Genomic DNA, 24,461 nt, shown 5'->3' with positions numbered 1-24,461 from the left:
GATTAGAAAAAAACATTATATAAGTCACAAAGCTCGATTGTCCATCTGGCAAAGCTGTTAAAAGGATTAATTCTGGCTCTACAATGCAACTAAAAAACATGTAGGCATCTCACCATTTTACAGCCTTTACTGTAATATTACTACATTTATGGCTGAGGCCAAATGTAAAGTTAGGTCCATAGGGTTTTTTCACAGGGAAACTTTGTTTGGTTTTGTTATTTTGTTGTAATTGTGGTCTTTTTAAAGTGGATTTTCAATAAAACAATCAAGTGAATGAATTACTGACTTTAATTGCTTTAATTTAATTTCAGCTCCTGGGCATAGTCCCTATTTCCAGAAGTTTAAAAAGTTAAAAAAGTAATTGGACAAACTAACATAATTAAAATTATGTTATGCAAGTCTAGAAGTCACAGACGTCAGCAAATGCTCAATTTCTTCCATTGTGATGCCAGGCCTTTACTTGCTGCTTGTTTGTGGGTCTCTCCTTCCAGTTTAGTCTTCAGTAACTGTAAAGCGTGCTGTATTGGTTTGAGATTATGTGACTGTCTTGGCCATTGAGGAATATCCAATTTCTTTGCCTTGAGAAACTCTTGGGTTGCTCTAGCAGTATTCTTTGAGTCAGGAAGTCAACCAACTGCTAAAAGCATTCAAATGTCTAGTGTTGCTGTATTTGCAACCCAAGTACTGCTAAACGGGATATGTTGAAAAAACTGTGTTGGCAGTAACCTTATTACTAATAATCTGTATTAGTTATAGTTCGCTTCATACATCTTTGGGAAATATTAGCTTTTTTGTATTTTTAAATCCAACAAGATGTGATTATGATTTAGGGAATTAACTAAAGTATTACATTAACTAATCAGGAATTGTTTAGCAGAAACTAGCGCCACTTTAAGTATAAAGATTGTTTTCAACGCTTGGATGAAAATATTTTGTTTGAAATTTAGAACTCATCAACAAATGCTGTGTTTCATCCCTTGAGATGCTCTACCAGGCATTTACTGCAGCCGGCTTCAGCGTCTGCTTGTTTGTCTGCATCCAGTTTTATCTCCAGTGTTGGCTTGAGAACAAGTGACTGTGAAAGATCTCATTTCTTCGCCTTAGGAAACTATCGGGTTGCTCTCGCGGTATACTTTGGGTCATTAATCATTTGCTCTGTGGAGCACTGTCTGATCAGTTTTGCAATATTTGGCTGAATCTGAGCAGAGTATATAGCACAGTTACATCATCAATAAACACTGCTGACCCGCTTCCACTGGTAGCCATAGATGCCCATGCCATAACAATACTTACCCCCATATTTGACAGATAATATGGTATGCACTGGATCGTGAGTTGTTGCTCTCCCTCTCCATATTTTTGTCTTTCTATTATTTGGGTACAAGTTCATCTTGGTTGTGCAGCTATTTTAGATGTTTTCTGGTAATGTCTAATCTGGCCTTGTTGTTGAGTGTCACCAGTAATTTTCACCTTGTTGTAAACTCTCCATGTTTACATTCATGAAAGTGTGTACCTTGGAAAAGAGATGCCTGACTCCTAAAACGTGTCCCTGACTCGGTTATCTGTTTTGAAGTTGTTTTTCTCAACCATGTAAATCATTCTGATAGTCTTATATCTAACTGTAGCTATTAAAGAAAGGGATCTCACCATGTTTAGTTAAGGTTTGCAACTTGTCATTTCCAGGAAGTATTTATATTTGTACTGATTAATGGTTTTCAATACCTGTCATCTTCTTGTATGGACCAGTTGACAGGGAAAACTTAGGAGAAAAAACGAAAGATAACATGAAATTACTATATTCTCATCCATCTGTTGATAGGTATTGTACTGTAATGCCAGGTCACCTTAATAGTACTGGCTGACAAGTTATCCAAATGTCCAAATCCTAAGTTGCTGCTAGCAAGGTAAAAATTGACAGCGTCTTCTTTGGACACGTTTTTGAGCTGCCTTTCATGACGAATACTTTAAATTGTACAGCAGAAAGCTGTCGTCCATTCTTGCTCGGGGGTCACACAGTATCTCGGTTAGTACAGGATCTATTCTCTGAGAAGCCCAGTGGAGCTGAATGATGACTAATTCCTTTATTCTGTGCAAGATGATCCTGTTAAGCACTTTGCCTGGTATGGATAGGATTGTAATCCCACGGTAGTTTGCACAGTTGATGAGGTCACCCATTTGCTGTATTGACGTAAAAGGAAAAGCATCTTCCCCGTGTTGCTGCCAGGTCATGATCCCTTTCCGGATTCCTTTTTTGAGTTATTTATGATCTTTGATGCTTATCCCCTTCAGTATTTCTTCTTCCACTGGTTTTCAGGAATCTTTTACTTGTCTGGTAAGAGCGCCGTCATGCTGCTAGTTTATTTATGAATGCCAGGCCACTGTGCTTTTCTTTTTTCATGCTCTTTCTCATTGAGCCGTTGACATCATGCATTTTCTTCTTTGCCATTTCTTTCTGAAAGTAAAGCGTGTTCTGTTGGTAAGAAAGATGCACATACGTATACGACATTGAAAACTTAGCACAGGATTGTGGAACTCCATTTGATTAAGGGTTGCACAAGAAAATGGGAAGTAATTTATACACATGCATTTATAAAAAAAAATATGTAGCCAATTTGATCCACATGAAGGTCTCAACAAATGAATAAATGCAACAAAAAAAGCAAAGTGATCCTCAAGTCTTACAAAAGTCTTTCAAAGCCCAGAACATCCAACTCAGTGACTGTGAAGCAAATCATGCAAGACTGAAATGGGAACAAAAGAACACCAGTTGACGAACATGGATGCAAACAATGAGAATGTTAAACAGACTAAATGTTTTATGGGGAACAAAGAAATCTGACTGACTGAGGTTAAGGACACATGACGGTATTTGTTTTTTTATAAGTGCCAAACCATTCCTAGTTGGATAAACTATTATCACCAAAACACTGGTTACAAAATGACAGAAAATTGTAGGCATTTTTTCGATGTGCAGGTCATCAGAATGTCATCGCGTTATCACGAGCCTTTTTTATGAAATTTCTGAGCAGATGAATAATCCTCAAATTGCAATCTGAAAGACTCAGACAGAAAAAAGGGGCCCAAGCAAAATCCCTTAAACGGATAATAGTCCCACACAGCGATTTAGGCAGGAAGAGGTTTAGCTTTGAACAGACTTTCCTTGCTTTCAGTGTTCAGTGATTTGACCAGTTTAGTGTGTTTGTCTGCATGCCTGCACAGCCTGACTGTACTGCCCTTTTTTTTGGCTTGTTGCCTGTCGGTTTTCTTGTCTACCTGTCTTTAGTTACCATCTGTCTTTCCTTCTGTTTGTGTAGTTGCTGTTTTTCTCCCCCAGCCGATGTGTCTGTGCACCGTCCTCTCCCTTTGCCTCTCTTCAGTAGTTTTTCTCACTACAGACTGCTCCACTTTATAGCACAATAATAATAAGAATAAGAATAATATAAATCTAAAATTATTTAGGAGGATTGATGCATAAGATTTAATTCTCCCTGTTAAACTAAAACATTTTATTTTCAGTGAAAAATGCCCATAAAAAACCAAGTTTTCAGTAACTTGTTGTTTATCTTTTTTTTTCTAGGGTCATTACTATTATGTGCCTTCTATAAAGCCAAAACAGCAACCCATCTGCAGGCTTTAGCTTATGTAACGGGAGAAGTTTTATGTTTGCAGTGAGGATTAATGGTGCTGACTAAATCATGAAACTCTAAATATCTGTCTTGGAAGTCTGCCCCGCACTGTTGTTGATGCGTTACTAACTGCGTAGATGGAGTTTGCCCGAGAAGCACTTGGGATGGTGTAGTGTTATATGAACAGCAACTGCCTGGGCTGGAAGCATCATGATCGTCCTTCATGATATATAAGCTATAAGGGGTTGAACCGTTACAGTACTGACCCATGCAAGTTTCATTAAAGCTTATACGTATGCATTATTAGGGGAATAGCCAGCACAGGGGGCTGTTAGCCACTGTCTGCTAGACTTCAGCTAGTGTGAATAAAACCTCAGTCACACAGATCTAGAGACATGTTGGAGACCACTTGGCAAACTCTATGGTTGTCTGTAGTTTGGAAGATGCCAATGTGTCTGAAAACACTCTCCAGTTCATTATCCAAGTTGTAGTGAAACTTGAAAAAGTGCATCGCAAGTGGAGACAGATCACCTTCAATGTAAAACATCCTGATTTTATCATGTTTACTTTATTTCACCTGTTCTGTTCAGGTATAGCAACTCAGGAATGTAGCTCTCACAAACTCTCTCAGTTTGTCTCTGAAAGATGTAAATCCATACTCAATATCTTAGAAAACAATCCACCTTGTCAAATAGCCGTTTCCAGCCTCTCCCACACTGTAGCCAAACTGAGGGAAAGCTCGTTGCTGTGCACAGAGGATTCTTTACCCAACTTGTCACTGAATCTTGGAAGACCACTGCTGAACAGGACCTCAAATCTTGTATGGTCAGACATATTGAGTTATCTTGTGAAGATGTTTGATGAGAGGGTTTCAAGTGCTATGGAAGGCCTAAATATATTGAAAAAACTTTTCATGTATGACATATCGGGTCTGTTACCAGAGTCAGACTTGTCATTTCCTTTTCTTAAGTGGTAAAAATGTGGTGCACGCTGTCATGTCCTGTAGCTTGACAGCTTCATGTGGCAAACTGATCCTTAACCTACTGACTAGTGCAGTCTAAGGGATCTGCTGGAGGGGAGAGGTTTCCACTCATGCGTCCCCCTTCTGTTTGGCTTGCTACAGCCTCATAGATGTTGGCTTCAGCGAGGGCTGCCTCTGGATCACGTTGCTGATGAAGCGCTTCTAACGTGTTTCTTCCTTGCTTAGCTCTCATTTCCATTCATTTCCTTCTGAGTGAATTCTGCTCTTGTTTTTGCAGTTTCTGCCTTTATGCAACCACTGACTGCAGCCAGCTTGCTGATGGCTTACTGGAAGTCTTCGATGATTTAGAAATCCATATAGATGTAGTTTATCTGTAGCGTATCTGTCCACCTAAGATTTATTACTGTAGACGCAATTTCCCTTTTTATTGTTCTGCCATTACTGACCTAAGCAGATTGAGAGATTTTCAAAAAGCCACAGGTGTTATGTCTTTTTTTAAGACGTTCCCTTCAGCATGCTAAACAGAAACAACGTGTTAATTTCTGAAAGAAATGAACAATAATATTTTTAAAATGGGTGTATAACCAGTATCAAACACACATACAGTAAATTATGTAAAAGAAAGCCTGCTAAATAATTTCTGCCAAGCCATGCATTAGACATGAAGAGTGTTATATAACTTCACAAAACAAGTGTAGATGAGCAGTTTTCACAAGCACAGTATAGCTGCACATCTGAAACACTCACAGAAAACACAGCAGATAGAACATAATAAAACTTACAGCAGCATAGCCACTATATACAAGTGTTTGTTCATATAAAACACCTTCAATAATAAATCAAAAACATACTAAAGCCCCCAAAATGATGACTGAAATTATTTTAACAACTTTGCAAGCAACAGAGAGGCTAAACGACAAAGACTTCAAGCTCTTCAACTTTCCACTATGAGAGCACATGTGAGTTGCTGCCTGTTTCTCGCTTTGCTAAGTCCAGATTTACTCTTGCAACACATAAAATATGAACACAGAAAACAACGTCCCCACCGGCTGGTGAGATTTAATCTCTGCCACCACAGCTTACATTCTGCACGTTTTGCTGTTTTACCCTGTTCGCCGACAAGTCAGCATCTTCCATGCAAACTGCTGGTCACCACGGCAACCTACTAGATCCCAAAGCAATCGGTTTTTGGTGCAGTCGTAAAGCTCTTTGTGACCAGTTTCACTCCAACGACCACAAGCAACAACCAGCCATTTGTACCGAGTGTCTGCAACATAAAGGAGAAAAAGTGTTTGATAAACTCGGCCTTGTCTTGTCTTATGTTTTTCTCCCTCCCCATCTCTCTCATATGCACAAGGGCAAGTGCTGACGTGGTAAAACAACACATTTATAATTCATATAATAACCAGTTTGAGCTCCTTCCAGCTTGTCTTGCTCCATGTTTTTTCTTTGCAAGTGCTGTGCATCACAAATCAATACTTTGAGTTGTAAAGTAGTCTGCTATGCAGTAATGTGGACACACAAGAACCACAGACTAAGAATCACAGACACCTAGCCGTGTAATCAAATTTTTTTTGTGTGTGTGTACAGTCCAGTAATACTTTAAAGATTTCTGTTTGCTGTGAATGAAATACAGACCCTATAATGCAGAGAGTTTTTAACCTAGAAACAGAGGACAGACACGCGCATTTGTTAAAGAGACAATTATGAATTCAGCCTGGGGGTTGGCGCATGATCAGATCGCTGTGACTCTGTGATGTTTCCGCAGCTTTGATCTCGCCGTGTTAACTCTTTCCGCGCAGCTGCCTTGTCCTTGCTGCTGTAGTTGCAATGAGAGTCCACTTTGCTCGTGCCTCCCGTTGGCTTCCAGGCAGAATCGGTGAAATTTTGTTGGCGTGGGAGCTGAGGAGCAGATTCTCCTCGCGACTGTACTCCTGAGGTTGAGGCGTTGACATCCCAACAGTGTTTGTTTTGTCAGTACAGCCACGGCAGGATAATCCAATCCAGTGTATCATCTGTCAGAAAACTCCAGTACAGTTACCCCACTGCACTTGCTTTCAGTTAAGACTCTGTAAGGTGCGATATTGCAGTGAAATCACTGCCAGCTGCCTTACGCTGTATTTTTCAGCACCACGGAGAGCGACAGGCAGACTGAGGGTGGTATACACTTCCAAGAAGTCATGAAAAAGCTCAAACCCACATACTGCTTCACATATATTTATTCATTTACACACTCACTTGCCATTTTCTTTGGTGCACCCAGCTGCAGTTAACACAGCCTTCAATAACTCCTACATGCTTGAAGGTTTCAATGTTTCACTGTTTGTGTTAGTGCTATAGAGAGGTGTTGATTCAATGTAGCAGGTATTTTTAAAGCTGCTGATATCTTGTATTGTGCTATACTGCTTTTTTCAGTATTTACAGAAATATTAGCTGATTTAAGTCTATGAATCACAGAGTTAAGTAATAATCTAGATGTAATTTAGCTAATAATAATCCAGTAGTGGAAGGACAATGTAAAACATTTACACGTTCTTCTGGGTTCCTGTACTCATCGTACACACTGAGCTTAGCAGGACGGTGCTGAAGCGGTTACTTCGTGGTTCAATTATTATTTCACAGTTTAGCTTGTTAGCTATTTTAAATATTTATCTGTTATAATAACTGGACTGTAAACAGCAGTGCTGTAAACATTGATCCGCACACAGAGACACTAGTAGCTCAGAAACAAGCTGTCCAGCAAAGCGAATGGGCCCTCAGAGTGTACTACATACTACCTATAGTACACTGTATATACATAAGAAATCCTCCTATTTGGAGGTTTTACTGTAACAGCAAATGAAACAACCCTTGTCCCGTTTTTCACATTTTACTCATACAGTTAATTTAAAGGGATAGGTCATTATTTTGGGAAATGTACTCATTTATTGTATGGTTGATGCAAAACTACAGCCAACTTTGCCAGACTATAAAAAATTCAGTAGTTCAAAAGCTGACAATTGAAGTATGAAACATTAAATTGTTGCCTTCTATTTAAAGGGTTATTAGCAAAAGGCTTGGCCCTGATTTTTTCTTTTTCTTTTTCTTTTTCTTTTAGAAATATCTTCAAGTGGATTGGTAATAAATGAAAGTATAAGGTATAATGAGTTTTTAAGTACCTGTGGGTGAAGCCAACAGCTTCATATTCTAATTTTATTTTTAACCGTGAGCAGTTACTCCTTTACATTTTGTACATTTGTGTACAGGAGCAGCATAATGAAAAATCAGTGTAATAGTCGTACTTTTAAAAAATGTATTTTGTATGTTTTTTCCTCTTTGGATGCGGCTGGTGCTTCTTTTTTTTTTAAATAATTTACACAACTGCCTTTTTAAATGAACGTGACCTGTTGTAGCGGCGGGTTATTTCCGTTCTGCTCTGTCAGCACAAACACGCACTCGCAGGTGATGCTCGCTCTTCTTGCGCCGGCCTTGGAGCATTCTGGCGGCCATTTGATGAAATGGTGATCTCGTCAAGCTGCTGCGCAGGTGCTCGTCTGTGCGTGTGTGTGCGAGTGTTCTTTGATCCGCCTTTCATATGGTCGTACAGCTGTGTGCTGATGTGATTACAAAGGCCTTGCCAGATGTGCTCGCCAGCTGTCTGTGACACAGCCTCTGTTTGTTTTTGTGTGTGTGTGTCTGTGTGTGTGTGTGGGGGGGGGGTGAGTGGTGGTATGAGGCAGCACTTCGTGGGGGCAGGTTCAGATTTAACACCACCGCTCACACGGGCTTTTTTGAAAGCGGCGTCTGGGTGCTTGTTGTGCCCGTGTGATCATGTTCTCATGTGTCCTGGAATACGATTGGCTTATAATATTGTCTTCATTCAGCACTTCCCATTTCACCGACACTTTAGCCCACTAGGGAAACGTTTGTGTGTGTTTGTGATGGAGACAAAGAATGTGGTTGCAGTCCTTATATGGTCATGTAGTTTGGTTTTGAGCGAGTGCGTTCGCTACAGAATGAATCAGAGTGCTGTTACATCAGAGGTATGGGCAGGCGGGATGGATTACTTGGCCTCCTATTGGAACACACACTTCCGTGGAGAGTGAGAGAGAGAAAGAGGAATGATGGAACATGCATGCATATGCATACTCAGATGCCCTACTTTTCAGCAACACAGAGATATCAGGACTGTTATGTAGCAAGGGATGCGGACAGTGCAGATTCATGGTGTGAATGAATGGGAGTGACAAAAGGAAGCCACTCCCCTGTACTGCTTCCCAACACCTTAGCACAGAGAACACAAAAAATAGAGGAACTAGTGAAATCTACAAATGCTTGGTAATGAATGAAGTGCAGAATGAATTACACCAAACTGCGGGTTGCTAGGGGGCTGGAGCCTATCCCAGCCACCACTGGGCAAGAGGTACACCGTGGACAGGTCGCCAATCTGACGCAGGGCCAACACAGAGAGACAATCGTTCGCACTCACAGTTAATTAGTTAAATTAAATACCAGCGAGTACAAAAAATCAGTGCTTTGCAGCAAGTGGTGTAAGTGTTCATTACTCACAAATGAACTAAACATCACTGGATTAACTCTGTTCTCCAGTAAATTTTCATTATCATCTGTATAACGATTAATTGAGTCATTCAGGAACTCCTCATTAATGATGCTTTATTGGCAGTGTTGGGAAGGTTACTTTTAAAATGTATTCCATTACAGAATACAGAATACATGCCCCAAAATGTATTCTGTAACGTATTACGTTACGTTACTCAATGAGAGTAACGTATTCTGAATACTTTGGATTACTTAATATATTATCATGCTGTTTACAACTACGTGAATGTACTATTGCTGTGATTTATTACTGTTACTGAAGGTCCGCGGCTCCGAACCGTAGTAAAGGGACCTCTGGCTAATACGGTGGGTTCTGTGTCGGGCTCGTAGCCGAAAACTAGCTTTACTTTGTTGTCTGGGTCAACTTTGCTAGCGAGAGACAGAGAGAGGCGTTGAAAGGCTGCTCCAGCGGGACTTATTGTTTCGGAGGAAAACACGAACACGGTGTACAGTCGAGTCTTAATAGCTTACTTACAACTGGGCTCGTCAGGCACTCTTCTTGGCTGCAGTGGTTATTATTATATTTACATGCTTCCAGCTCCCGTTTTTGCTCGATGACAGCTCGTACTTTTCCTTTTTCTCCCTCCCTCGCTCACAGACACATAACGTGTATGGCAGTCCATTCTCCCTGCAGCACGGACTACACTGCCTATGATGCTACATTCTTTAGAGCTATACCTGTAGCATTCCGCCTATTAGCTTAGCACAACAACAACAAAAAGGCCTCTCTCACCCAGGAAACACGCAGAGAGAGAGCGCCACCCTGTAACCATGGCAACCGTAACGCTGCCACCTGGAACAACAGAACGTAGCTGTCAAACAAAACCCAAACAGTCCTGACCCGCCACAATATGAAACAGGGAAGTACCGCCGTGTAATTAATTTATTTCAACAAAGTAACTGTATTCTAAATACCACCTTTTTAAACGGTAACTGTAACGGAATACAGTTACTCATATTTTGTATTTTAAATACGTAACGGCGGTACATGTATTCCGTTACTCCACAACACTGTTTATTGGTCATGTCTGTATTGCATTTATTGAGAAATAAAACCAGAAGCAGATGCTTTCATTTTCAAATGTTGCCGGGAAACTATTGTAGTTTTGGTGTTTTTATATTGTTATTTCAGGTCTTTAGTTTGACTTTGAAATGTGGATTTTTTGGGTTAAGTGAACTAAGTAGTCCAGAGACCATGGAATAGAAGGTTTTTATAGATAAATACTAATATTTGGTATGAGTAAGTCAAGCTGAGCTATGGAGCTAAGGAGTTTTTTTACTGACCTCAGGAAACTTCTTTGCTCCAAAACCGACGTCCCTCTCTCTTCAGTAGTCTTCTGCTAAATCAAATGGTTCTCTCGGGGTCACAGTAGCCGTAGGTTAGTGCACGTACCACATAACTGCAGCACCCACTGTGTTAATGTCACAAACCCCTCACTGCTCTTTACGCCTCCTCTCCTTCAATATCAAAAACAAGAGCGCGCGATGGTGAAGATACCAGCGGAGCAAAGCAGAAAGAAAACAGAGAGAAGCTAGCCCAGCCAGACAGCTAGCAGGATGAAAGCTATGATGTTGTTTTCTGAGTTAGTGCATGCTGATAGCTATTATTTACTGGTAAAAAAAAAAAAACCCTTCCCACCTATGGGTGGTTTTTGCCAGGCTTGCAGTGCTTTTTTAAATTCTTCATTTTGTATTTGGTGGTGAGTCTAAAAAATTCCCACACAGATACAAATTTTGATGATATATATTTATTTAGATCCCTGGGCTCTCTGTCCTGGTCGTTGTGTCCTTGGGCAAGACACTTTACCCTACCGCCTACTGGTGTTGGCCAGAGGGGCCGATGGTGCGATATGGCAGCCTCGCTTCTGTCAGTCTGCCCCAGGGCAGCTGTGGCTACAACCGTAGCTTGCCTCCACCAGTGTGTGAATGTGAGAGTGAATGAATAGTGGCATTGTAAAGCACTTTGGGTGCCTTGAAAAGTGCTATATAAATCCAATCCATTATATATATATATATATATATATCTATATCTATATAGATATATAGATATAGATATAGATATAGATATATATATATATCTATATCTATATAGATATATAGATATAGATATATAAATCTTAAACATATAGATATTCATAATTGCTGTATGTGTGACGGTGTTCAAGTTTCATTCCAACAATTTCTTAAGGAGACAATTGGGTAAATACAGGCAAATATAAATGAGAAATTATTAATACATTTGAGTCTACATGCAGTATATGCTGTAGGTTTTGGAAATGTTTCACACTGTATACAAAAGATGGCCTCTCCTGGGAGAGCATGCTGTGGCTTCCATCTCGTTTTCATTTGTTTGTTTATTTTTGTTTGTTAACGTATTTGTAAAGGGGGTACACCTGCTAATGTTAGCACTGGCTTGCCAGCAATTAATTGACAGCAGTGTTAAGTTACAGTCCATTATTTACTAATTGACTTTAGTTGAGTTCCACTGTTATCAGCAGATATATTAACATTAGAGACCAAAACCTAAACATGTTTATTTCTGCTGATGGGTATCGTTAGATCCCAGTTACCCCTGTACACAAAGTCTGGACCTGCTCTTCTTGTAAAGGGTCTGAGTGGCTGATCCTGTGGGTCTTACTTATCTTCCTGTATATTGTGACCGTTTTACAGAAAGACTTCCTGTTCATGCACGTCTGTCATTCAGACTCATTACAGAATAATTATTTTCACTTATTTTGTTCAATTTATAATGCTGCATTTCAAGTTAAATCACCATTAGTGCAATCACATCCGTATATATCTCTGAACTCCATATTTAGGGAGAGATATTAACCTTTAAAGCCAGAATTGTGAAATTGTTGCCAGAAAATTTAAAGTTAAATTTAAAGTTTTTGAAAATTAAGCATTTATTCAGGCAATTTAATAAAAAAAAATAATCAATTAAATATTAATGTGCTTAAATTAGTTTAAATTTTTTTTATCGTATTTGCTACATCCCACATTTTTTGCAATGTATTGATTAAAATGTATCGTTTATGTAAGTTTGACTCACAAAAACTAGGCGTTAAGGGGTTAAATCCCTTATTTAGACAGTCTCAGGTGGATAAGGCCTCGGGGATCTCAGTCTCAGACATTATGTTAACAACAAACTCCATGGGGATTTAACTTGAGCTGCCCTACACCCATATAACAACTGCACTTTAACCCTTTTGTGTTGACGACAGGTATTTCTAGGCAGCACCTTTTGGCACATTTTAATTAATGCGACTGTAAATATTTTGTGTAACAGCTGACTGAAATGATCACTTGTGAAATCCCTCATTTAACCCATAAAGAAATCCATTTTCTTCCCGTTTTTGAATTCATTATGTATCTGATTCTGTAGCTGTGGGATCTATAGTGTCAGTCGACACAGTAAAGGTGTACACATTAATCATTATGTGCGAATTATTATCACTTTATGACTTTCATTAATGCCACAAAGCACTGATTGTTGTCAGTGGTTGGGATTTTGTTGTTTGTTTATGCATCTCCATGTGATCTTGATCAATTCTAATCAGTGTTTTCTTCTTTCCCCCTCAGGAACATTTCAGGGTCAGTGGGTTGGCGGGATGCGTCATGGCTACGGAGTTCGTCAGAGCGTCCCTTACGGTATGGCAGCCGTTATCCGCTCCCCGCTTCGTACCTCCATAAACTCTCTCCGCTCCGGTTCAGAGCACAGCAATGGGACAGCTCTGCTGGACCGGACTGGGGCAGTGGTTCCTGGACCTCCCCCCCTTCCCGGCACGCTGACCACCAGCGTCTCCATGTGCAGCACAGGCAGCAGCGGCAGCAGCCCCGCGGTGTCTCGGGGAGGTTTTGTGCTGACGGCGCACAGCGAGGCTGAGCTGCTGAAGGGGAAAAGGAAGGGCGGGCTTTTTCGAAGATCCATCCTGTCAGGTCTCAAGCTGAGGAAGTCAGAGTCCAGGAGCTCTTTGGCCTCCCAGAGGTCTAAACAGAGCTCATTCAGGAGTGAAGCTGGCATGAGTACCGTGTCCTCTGCTGCATCTGATATCAACTCTACCATCAGGTAATGGCACGTGGACAATAGAGGTGGTAGGTTTGGGCTGCTGCAGGATACCAGATATAAAAGACCCACAAAGACCTTTTTGCACATATAGTTTTCATCTAAATTTGGGGCAATCTGCCAAACCTTTTGTTCTCAAACATAATTTTTCATTAGTTTGAAGTCTGTTTCACGCTGTATACTAGGGCACCAGTTTAGCTCACTGGCTGAGCAGGTATGCATATGCCTTATGACTAAAACGCAGCAGACTGGGTTCAAGTCTAACCTCTTTCCTGTCTACTCCACACTGTTTAACTATCAAATGAAGGCAAAAAGCCCAAAAATAAACCTTAGAAATCCAGCATACTGTGTTGGTTAACTAAAACTGATCCTTCCTTGACCAGTTCCACAGTAATCATACTGATACCCATCATCGTTGTCATGTTTTAGTTATGCAATCTAATATATTTATCCCTGAAAAGTTCAAATGTACTGTAAAAGTCAGACATTTAACACTCTAAAAAATTCTGGCAGGATTTTAACTTAACAGCAATGTTTACTTGAAAAGTATGTCAATCAAACATGAGTCTATCCACCCAAAAACATACAAATAACACCACCTACTGTGGTCTCATTTCTTAATTCACGCAAGAGGAAGTCTAGCTTTGAAAGACTGTGACTGGAATGACTTTGGAACGTGGTTAGTCCAACGTGGTGAGTCAGATATCAACTCTGTCGCAGGGTAGTGGAATGACGTACTATGAAGTGACCTGTCCTTCATTTGGAGGACAGGGATTCAAGGAAAAAACAAACACCTGTTCTTCTTAAGTGCCTTTAAATGGATTGGCATGCATTCCAAAGGAGACTATAGGTCAAAGGTCAGTATGTTGGTCCACTGGACCGGTGCCTGAGGAGACGTTTAATGCCGATTTAATTCATTGCGTGAACTTCAGCTTCTTAATCTGGCTTAGATGTTACATGGAAGTGCTTGGCGTCAAACTCCAGGTATGCTGGATTGAGGCGGCTTATTTTGAGTTGAGTCGCCACCTCGTAACCTGATGGCTGGTAGTAGTAGTTATAGTCACCGTGGCACAGAAGTCTGGCTCTGGCTGTTTCATGTGACCTTTTGATGGACCATGAATAAAAATTGATTAAGAACCCGCATGCATCCGCTGTTCGGATCTTTTGTTTGTGAGGTGCAGCAGCTCAACAGAAAGTTAAGCTATTGATCTGTGTATGGGAAAAAGCCTAATGATATCCTTTAAATACGTATGGGGATTGATTAAATTAATCATTAGTTGTTTCCTTAACAACTTTTTAATAGACGTTTGTGAACTCTAGCCAACACCTAACATGACATCTTCCCAGTGACTAACAGCAGCTGGGGGTTAAACTTATATATAACTTATTTACAAAGCAACATTTTTTGATCCTTCCATGATTGATTATTTACTATTTTAATGTAACCTTTCACCTTTTCCAGCCTTGGAGATGCAGACACAGAGCTGACAGTCGCTGAAGACGATGTGGACGCCACAGCAACAGAGACCTACTGCGGGGAGTGGAAGAACGACAAGCGGACCGGATTCGGCGTGAGTCGGCGGTCCGACGGGCTGCAGTACGAAGGGGAGTGGCTCAGCAACAAGCGGCACGGCTATGGCTGCACCACGTTTCCTGATGGCACAAAAGAGGAAGGGAAGTACAAGCAGAACATCCTGGTGAGCGGCAAGAGGAAGAACCTGATCCCCCTCCGAGCCAGTAAGATCAGGGAGAAGGTGGACCGAGCCGTGGAGGGAGCGCAGAAGGCAGCAGATATCGCCCGGCAAAAGGCTGAGATTGCTCTTTCCAGGTAGGGAATTATAGGCGCGGTACCTTTTAATGAAGTCATGTTCCAGGTCCTGGTTAATTCAAAATTCAAGTGGTTTGAAGCTGGCACAGTTCATCTGAAAAAAGTGCTTTTAAATTCATTTTTTATGTTATACACCAATCAGAATTTAATGATACTTGAATCAACAGATGACGCCAGGTGTGGGGTTGCTTTAAAGCCACTGCTAATCAAATCTCACCCACACAGCCCTGATCAGGCAATTTCTCTAAGTGTTAATAAAAATATAGTAAATAATAGATAAATAAATAGTCATTAAGAGAAATTCCCCCCTAACTTTATAATTTGTCGTTTACTGTTATAGAGCAAATGCCAAGAGCCTGAGATTGTAATTTGCTTTGCTCTTCTGACCTTCCTCATATTTACAGCTCTGCAGTAATCATCAGCAATAAGGCTAATAGCATATTTGTTGAAATGTTAGCATATTTGCTAAAAATGTTGTGAATTTTTTCTTATCTAAAGGCAAAGAAAACTATTATCTGTTATACTATGCTGCATTTCTATTAGCAGAGGATGCTAACCAAAAATCAGAGAATTTCGTCCCACTCTTCTTCACAATGTTGCTTCAATTCATTGAAATTTGTTGTTGTTCGTTTATGCACAGCATAAGGTTGAGGTCTGGACTTTGACTGGGTCATTACAGCGACTTGATTCTTTTTTTCCTTTTCAGTCATTGTGTTGTAGATTTGCTGCTGCGCTTGGATGTTGCGTGATGCAGTTTTGGCCAACATAGATTAACAACAGATTAGAATACTTTGAAGACAGAGGAGTTGGTGGCTGCAAGACGAAGTCCAAATCATCAGCCCTCCACCACCGTGCTGACAGCCGGTGTGAGGAGTTTGTTCAGATAAGCTGTGTTGGGTTTGTGCCAAATGTTGTGCTGTGCATTATGGTCAGACGTCTCCACAGAAGTCTTGATGCAACTTTGCAAGCCTGAGCTGTGCTGCCGTGTTCTTTTCAGAGAGAAGAGGCTTTCTTCTGGGAGCTCTTCCAAACAAGCCGTATTTGTTCAGTCTTTTTCTTATTTTCCTGTCACAAACTTCAAAATTTCACATGGTAACTGGGCCTGTAGACTGTAAGATGTAGCTCTTGGGGTTTTTGTCGTTTATCTGAATATTGCATGGTCTGAAGTTGTTGTGATGACCATAACTGGAAAGATTTTGTAATTGTGTTAATACACACCTGAACTGAACGCTCGGGGGCCAGAAAACTGCCAAAATTTCTGCTTTTACAGAGTTGCTCACACTTTCTGATGATCAGTTATTTAAATGAATCTGATTAGCAGCACCTGGCTGCTACTTACTCTCTCTTGAATCCTTTAGAAGTAGTAAACTCGCAACTCACAGGACGTGTAATGTTTAAAATGATTAATATGATACTATTGTAAAATAGTTCCCATAGTTTAAACAACTTGTTCATTATATTGCCTCAATGACTTTTATCCTCTTTATTAAGTCAGCTTACTAGGTACATCAATTTAAACATGTTCATAGCAAAACTGTGTTTCCAGGTTCTGGCATAATAAATGAACAAGTCTTACCTTGGGTGAGTCAGAACCCCCAAGCAAGATGGCAGTGCCAGGGCTGCATCTCAAAAGCCCAGGCATCAACATGTTTATATCCACGGGGTGCTGTTATGTGTTAATCCATCTTAAAACAGCTGTTTTTCGTCTTTCACCTGTCCATCCTCTGCTTAAAAACAATTGCTGATGGCTTTGTTTTACCATGTAATTGAGATCAGTGACATATTAAAAATAAGATTCAGGTTAAGGTGAAATTAGGGTTACAGAATGATTGAAATTGGCGAGCCAAACAAGCCCATCTGGAGCTGTTAAGACTCTGATAAAGCTGTTCTGCTGAATGGAGATGAGGGCTGATTCTCATTAAAACGGAGTTCATTCAGCTAAAACAATGAGAGCAGTCTGTCTGATGATGTTAACGGGCTTGCCCTGACCTTCTTTACAGCTGCAAGAAACTTTTGGACAGCAATATAGAACCATTTTTGTTTTTTTCTTTGTTTTGGGGTTTTTTACAGCTAAGGACTCAAAACAGAAAGTAATTAGCTGTCCTGGGACCTGAAGCCACAGATACACATTGATACTCTTGTCAAGTGGGGATTCATCAGAAGTAGGCCCATGGCCTAGTTTGTGTCCAGACCTTGTTGTTTCAAGGATCCAGGGTATGGCTACAGTACCTCTGGTGGTGACAAAGCTGCTGCTGTTAAACTCTTTCTGTAGAGCTTAGACAGGAAGGAAATAACAGGTATCAAGAAAAACAACTGGAATAAATAAATTTAAAAAAAAAAGCCATTACAAGATGAAACGCTTTGAATTCTTTTAAAAAAACATGACGTTTTTAATTCCTGATCAGGCAACTCAAACTCAAACTATCTCCATGTAGAACTCTTGCCACCTGTAGCATCTATGTTATGAAAAGTCCTGCTGTGATTTTGGAGTTTTTGTTATGTGAAGGCTGTGTGCAGGCAGGAGTGGTAGTAGGTGGACTCAAGGTGCAGACACTCAGAGGCAAAACTTGAACTCAAAAACAGCTTTAATGCTAAACTCAAATGTAACATAACTGGATATATCAAAATAAACTTACACCAGAAGACTAGCAGAGCACACAGCAAGATAAGGGTAGATCGCGACACAGAGAAACACAGGGCTGAAATACACAGAGGGAGCAATCAGGGAATGGGTAACAGGCAGCTGGGGCAAATCAGGCCTAACGAGACAAGGGGAAGCGAAACCATATACATTAACATCAGACAAGGACCTTCAAAATAAAACAGGAAACACGACACAGACTGAACTAAAGACACAGACTAGCACGCACTGCAACAGAGGGAACAGAGACGTGGGACCAGGGCAGACACAGACACTGACTGGACACGGGGATATAGCAGACAGGGGAGACAGCAAGTAAGGATTACACAGAGACAAACCATAAGACATAACTCTAACAAAGAAACCAAAGAATAGAAATGATAAATAATATATAAACTCAAAACCCTGGGTCAAACGACCCAGGCATCCTAACAGTTTTAGCATCGACTTGGTACCAAAGCGTGACATCCCATGTAAAGAGAGAGAGGGGTTCTGCATCTGTGTATTTATGCACATATATCTAAGTGACATAAATGTTGTCAGCTGGCTAAGTATGTGCTGTCTTTCATGAACTCCATGAAATCCACATGCAGAATTGGACACTGCACGGACAGCCTGCACAGCAATAGGCGCCGTTATTTGTGTAACAGATTTCACACCCTTCGTACTGTTTCTGATTTGTTCACACTGTTTTCTTTTTGATTTTTTTCATGTCATTGAGCCAAACACAGAAAAGCAAACTAGCTCTTGTTCTTGCGGCCAGAAGTTGCCTTCATGCTTTCTGGAGCACATGGTCGAAACGCTTGGACGTATTAGAGAGGAGCGGACCCAAAGATGGCACCCAAAATAAACACATGAGTCCCTATATAAATGTGTCTGATCTTCTGGCCTCACTCACATTAACCTGCCTAACATTGTGATGACTTAAGGCTCAGTTTGTAGGTTTTGTGTTTGTTTATTTATTATAAAATGACATGCATTAAAGTGCTTTGGAGGACTACTGGTAAAACTTAAAGCATAGCTTATAGATTTAAAGGCTTAGCCAGATTCTGCTCTATATCTGTGAGATAAGTGTTTAGTGTGTGCAAGTTGACTATTTTGAGTTAAGATATTTTTCACAGTGAATTGGCTAAAAAGAATGTCTGAATCTTCCTGGATTTTAAAGCTAGTAATAAGTTATAACATCCTCCAACTTCTGTTTCTAAACTTAAAGGTTTGAATGTGGGTCATAAAATAATTTATATATAATCCATACATTTTTTTGGGCTGTGGATCATTGTCCTCTCTCAGTTTTGGTTGTGCTTCAGCCAGATATGAAGATCTGAACTTTTGGCTTTGTCTGTGACTTTGTGTTTACATGCTTTGTTGTCATGTTAGTATTGTATAGCTACAAATGCCTTTTCTTCTGTACAACAGATACTGAAAAGTGTGATTAGAAACAGTCGGCTGCAGAGTGACAACAGTGTCAGTCAGCGTGTGAAGCAGCTGTCTGAGCTGTTTTTTTTTTCTGATTAGCAGTTGACCTTGGAGCAGATCAATAATGCAGTAATGTTTTGCACTCTGTTAATGATGTACAGCATATACGTTTAGGAGCAGATCGCCAATTTTCCGCAAGATGTCAAGTTGCTTTCTGAGATGGATGAGCTCGTTAAAATGAAAATATTGAAAACACCAGAGGGTGTCAAAGAAATGATGTGAGGTGGGATGAAGAGAAAAAGGCATAATAAAGTGAGAGAAAAAACCCATTAAAAGTGAGGGCAGATTTCCGCATTATGCCAACAACACTGGCAGAGCGCCTGAAAGAGCAGAGAGGCTGAATTACTCTCTCACAGACTAACCTGCTCTTGCTTATAAGCTTACCTGCGTAGATCGTGAATGAAGCTGCTGAACATATCTGTGTTTGTAGAGTGCATGCACGAGGAGCTGAATAAGTCAAGATCCGATCCTATTAGTCCTGCTGACGGTCTTCCACTGAGGGCAGTGTGACCACAGCGAGCTACAGCTGCTCAACAAATTCCTCTCACGCTGTTGAGAAGTCACGTACATAGAAGAAGGAAAAACAAATTAAAGGTAGCAAACACATCAGCCGCTCAGTCTCTTATATTATGATGACAATATATTTGCATTCATAGTGACTTGTAGGCTTTTTACAGCACAGGCCAAAACACAATACTGTAGGTTGGCTCACATCGTTTCCATGGTTTCATCTTTCTTGTGGGAACTACTTTATGAATTTAACTGTGCTTAAATGCTCAACTTGACAGAGACCTTTTTTTTAAAATTAAAAATAAAAAAGTGCATTAGTTTGTTGTAGTAGCTAGTTGAGTTATGGGTGAGTAACTTTTGCTTCCAGTTTACCTGTCGATGCTAAATTAGGCTTCAGATTGTGGACCTTTCTCTGGACACAGACTGATACATCTGGGTCACTCTTTTGGTTTAATTGGCATAAAAATCTCTTCAGTTCACTAAACAGTCATATTAGTTATTGACGTTCAAATAAACAAAGTTTATTCATCTAATATTCAGTGTCTATCTCAGTCACCGTATTTAAAATATATCTAGAATATATTTATTTAAAACTTTATTTTAAATTTCATAAAATATCTGCCACACAGAATGACGTCAGTGGTGCAACTTTTACTTTGAAATAATGACGTTTTTCTCGCTTTCAGAGGTCATTATATTCCGATTTTAAGCCTAGTGTCTTCCTTCATTTTAATAAAATGCCGACTTATTTAACAATTTAACTTAAATTTTATTATTGGTGTAATTCGTTTCATACCCGCAGGGTTTCCTGGTTTATATCTGTTCTGTTCTGTTTAATTCTGTGTTGTGCATCAGTTTCATTTTTACTCTTTCTGAACTCTTTTAAAAATATATATATATTCTAGGCCGCATATTCTGTTCTTTGTTGCAGACATACCTCAGTTTGTATATGTTTATCCAAAATACAACCTAAAATCTTATCCTAAGTCTCTAATATAACATGAAATGTAGCTGTGTGGTTGGAAACGATGCTTTGCAGCTTGATCTTGCAGGTCTAAGACATAAATATGGAATAAAGACTAATGCCTTAAAAGTTAAGCTAATGTATGCTGAGTTAAATTGTGCTTGAATATTTGGAGGGCAAGAGCTCATGCACAAGTGGGTAGGCCTGAATTATTTTTGAGGAGGGACGGAGTGTCCTTGTTTAAAGTAGGGTGCCACTCTATGCATGCTTAAAGCAGATAAACCCAGATCTTGACACAAACAATATTTAAATGAACTTTTTGCATGTTAGCAGTCGGAGCAAAACCGAAACTAGGCATCCGTATCAATATAAATAGTTTTGCAAGGTGTGCTGGGATTTTGAGTTAAAGGCAAACTACGATATTGCAGGCGTTTGGGCATATCTTTACGTAAAATTCGATTAATGGTAGTGGCCAGTCTGTAGCTTGTGTCATGGTTGTGTTTAAGAAACAAACTGGTAGAGTGTTTCCCTTCTGAGCTGCAACTGTCTTCTTAGACACATCTTCATGTAGCTTTAATCTGTGCTGTGTTGTGTTTATTGAAGTCCAAGTGTGACCACAAAACTAGCAATCTATGTGGCGCCCGTGGACAACTGCTTTTGTTTTTCCAACATTCTGCAGATTTTTGCTGTCTCTTGCTGTTGAGTTTCATCTATTAAAACTGCTACGTAGGACACCTGTGTGTGAACTTAAACATGGATGTCTAACTGACAGCAATTTGTATAAAAGGAAAGCATTTATTCCACTGAGAACTCCAACTTAGGGACCTCATTGGACGTTTGTTTCGACTATCTGAAAAAACTCATGTAAGGTCTTCTGAATGGGTTTCATCAGATAGGGCATCTGGCATAAAAAAATCAAAAATGCGGAGCTATCTGCTGTGGTGACCCCCAGCTGAAAGTAGCTTTACTACTGCATTAGCAAAAATAATGTCTGTAGACTGTGGGACGATTGGCGATCCCATTGCCTTTGAAATGGTTGCTTCAAAGGAGCCAGGTTTGTGACCTCTTGCAGTCAATTGCTGCCTTCAAAATGACTTTGATGTATCAAGATAGCAATAACAAGTCAAGAAGAAGGAAAACGTCTGCTAACAGTTTGGGTTTGAATGGACTGAAGTTGGCAAAAAACTGTGATAAATTTGTGAAAATCATAAATCGGTTGCTTCTAGATTCACAGAAATGCTTATTAACTGAGTCCAGTCTGAGCTGTAACAATACAATACAATACAATATTATTCATATAGCACATTTAAAACCAAAGGTATACCTAAGTGCTTCACAATAATGCAATAAGAACGGCTCCATAATGTAGTGATTTACGCATTGACATGGCTTTTAAAGGGTTTCCTGTTTAAGTTCAGCTGGAGATGATCTCGGGGTTGCATCACCGTGGCAACCCCTTACAACCTCATAGATTTTATACGGGAATTCAAAGATTCCTCCACAAAATGGGACGTAGTTTCATCAGGATGACAATGTAACTGCAAAATGGCACTGGCACTTTATATTCAATTTAATTCATTTTAATTTATGTATCTGCCACCAAATCACAACAGGAGTAACCTCTACAGCTACAATAGCAGAGAGAACACTCCAACAATCAAACCACCCCCTTTGAGTAAGCACTTGGCAACAGTGGGAAGGAAAAACTCAGAGAAACCGCTGGCAGAACCAAGCTCAGCGAGGGGCAGCTATGTGCTATGACCAGATAGGGATCATGGGGGAAAGTATATATAAATGAATATAGGAGTGTAATGAGAGTATAATCAGTTGAGTCAAGCAGTCATTCTGAGTCGAAGGACTGTTTGACTGCCTTGAGATCAAAAACAGTTGATGCAAATTCTTGTAATTGGACTGCAAAATAAATCCAATGCAATCACTGGGCAACAACTGATTTTTCCTAGTCATAAGGAGGTTGTTGTTCTATTTTTACTCTAGCGTGATTGAGTGTTTCCGCTGTTACAAAGCCCACAGTCCACAATAGGAAGGGCAGTGTTGGCACAAACACACCTGAAATCCCAGACTCATCTGGAACCAGTTTTTTACCTTTTAGCTTTCTGATTACTTTCATTCTTACTCACAGTTTGGTTATGTTTAGCCCAGGAAATTACACAGAGAGGTAAACATGTGTATGAAAGAACCATTTTCTAGTAAACATGTAGAAGCTTATACAAGTAAGGCATTTTAAAATCACTTATTCACACATAACTGGCACATAGGTGCAAAACTGTGGGGTCGAAACCTGGGGGTGGGGGTGGGGGTGGGGGGTGGGGGGTTCTTTGGTTTGCTGATTCGTTGTCAAAGCTGTGGGCAAGATGTGCCAGCTCAAGGGCATTAAGGGGCAACAATATGACAATAAACCCCTCTGAAAGCATGGATTTGTAAACATATCATCCTGAGTTGGGTCATTAAAAGATCATGATGTCAATTGATTGCGTTGTTAGTGAATGCTCCAACCTAATTCAGGATGTGTTAAGCATTTAATGTTGTTTCTGTGGAAACAAAATGGTAAAGTCCAATTTATTAGTATAGTACGTTTATTTTGGCTTGTTTTTCATCATTTAACATCAAGGTTCTGAAACTGGAGCATGAAGTTGTCGGCATATTGCTGAGGTAACATGCAGATTTTACTAATTTGATGAGTAACAACGTGGTGATGCTTTAAATATTTGCTCAGAGCAGGTTGCTGATTTAGGATAACGGCACACCTTTACTTGCCCAGAATAACCTAACTGTACGTACAGTTTTAGACTGGCCTAGCTCTCCGCTCTCCTACACACACACACACACACATAGAAATGTCTAACCCAGATTTGGGCAGCAATGTAGCACAGCACAGAACAGCCTCTCTGTATGTGTGTGTGTGCGTCCCAGAACAGAACAGCAGGGTATTTCCTTGTGGAACACCAGGAGAAACCCTGAGAGGTGAAACAGTCACAGGATAATTGCTGCAGTTCTCTTTGAGCAAAATGAAAGCACAATGTGTGAGGATTTGTGGCCTTTTTTCGTCGATTTCTTGCTGTGTGTATGTGCTTCTAAAATTGTCCATAGGCTGAGTTTGAATGTACATCCTACTTGTTCCTAAAGGCAGGGCAGCAAGCAGTGAGGTCAGGGGTCGGGTTTATCTCCTGAAGAGAATCCAACAGCTGGTAGAAATTCAGGGTCAGCTGTCCACGTGCCTGATGTTACAGTAAATCCCAGATTTGTTTATATGTGTGAGTGTGTGTGTGCGATTGTGCGATACCAAGCTCATGTGCCCTGATTACTGCTGTCACATGTGCTGATGTAACTGATTTCTCATCAGGCTACCTGTGATTAGTCAGTACCAGATAAACACACCAGTGACTCACTGTGTCACAGGACTCCAGTCGCTGAAGTTCTGTGACCTCGTTTCATTGGTAAGCCTAAAGTTCAGCACAGAGGCACACACACACACACACACACATTGAGTTTCTCTCACTTCACAGGGCGTTACACTGACTTACATTCATTTGCCGGTGATTTATTCTAACTTTAATCCATAAGCTGTATTTCATACTGTGTACTCCAGTATTTACACTTACTATTGTGAGCATGATTATATGAACAAGTACTGGGGCTTTGCAGTCACACGACAGCTAACCGCATGAGTTTAGGCAAGGCAAGGCAAGGCAAGTTTATTTGTATAGCACAATTCAACAACAAGGTGATTCAAAGTTCTTTACAGAGACAT

The 24,461-nt window shown here is 40.2% G+C and overlaps 1 protein-coding gene across 1 annotated transcript in view; it reads left to right on the top strand.

Annotated features, from left to right (window-relative positions):
* jph3b (junctophilin 3b) overlaps positions 1 to 24,461 on the top strand; it is a 62,662-nt gene that overhangs the window by 9,142 nt on the left and 29,059 nt on the right. Inside the window, exons 2-3 of the mRNA XM_006797421.3 lie at positions 12,790 to 13,276; positions 14,736 to 15,101. Coding sequence (XP_006797484.3) covers positions 12,790 to 13,276; positions 14,736 to 15,101 — 853 coding nt within the window. The remainder of the gene's footprint in view (positions 1 to 12,789; positions 13,277 to 14,735; positions 15,102 to 24,461) is intronic.

This window comes from Neolamprologus brichardi, chromosome 7 (genome assembly GCF_056152115.1).
Source record: "Neolamprologus brichardi isolate AB-2024 chromosome 7, ASM5615211v1, whole genome shotgun sequence".
In the NCBI taxonomy this organism is placed as follows: domain Eukaryota; kingdom Metazoa; phylum Chordata; class Actinopteri; order Cichliformes; family Cichlidae; genus Neolamprologus; species Neolamprologus brichardi.
This window is presented reverse-complemented; position numbering and strand designations above follow the sequence as displayed.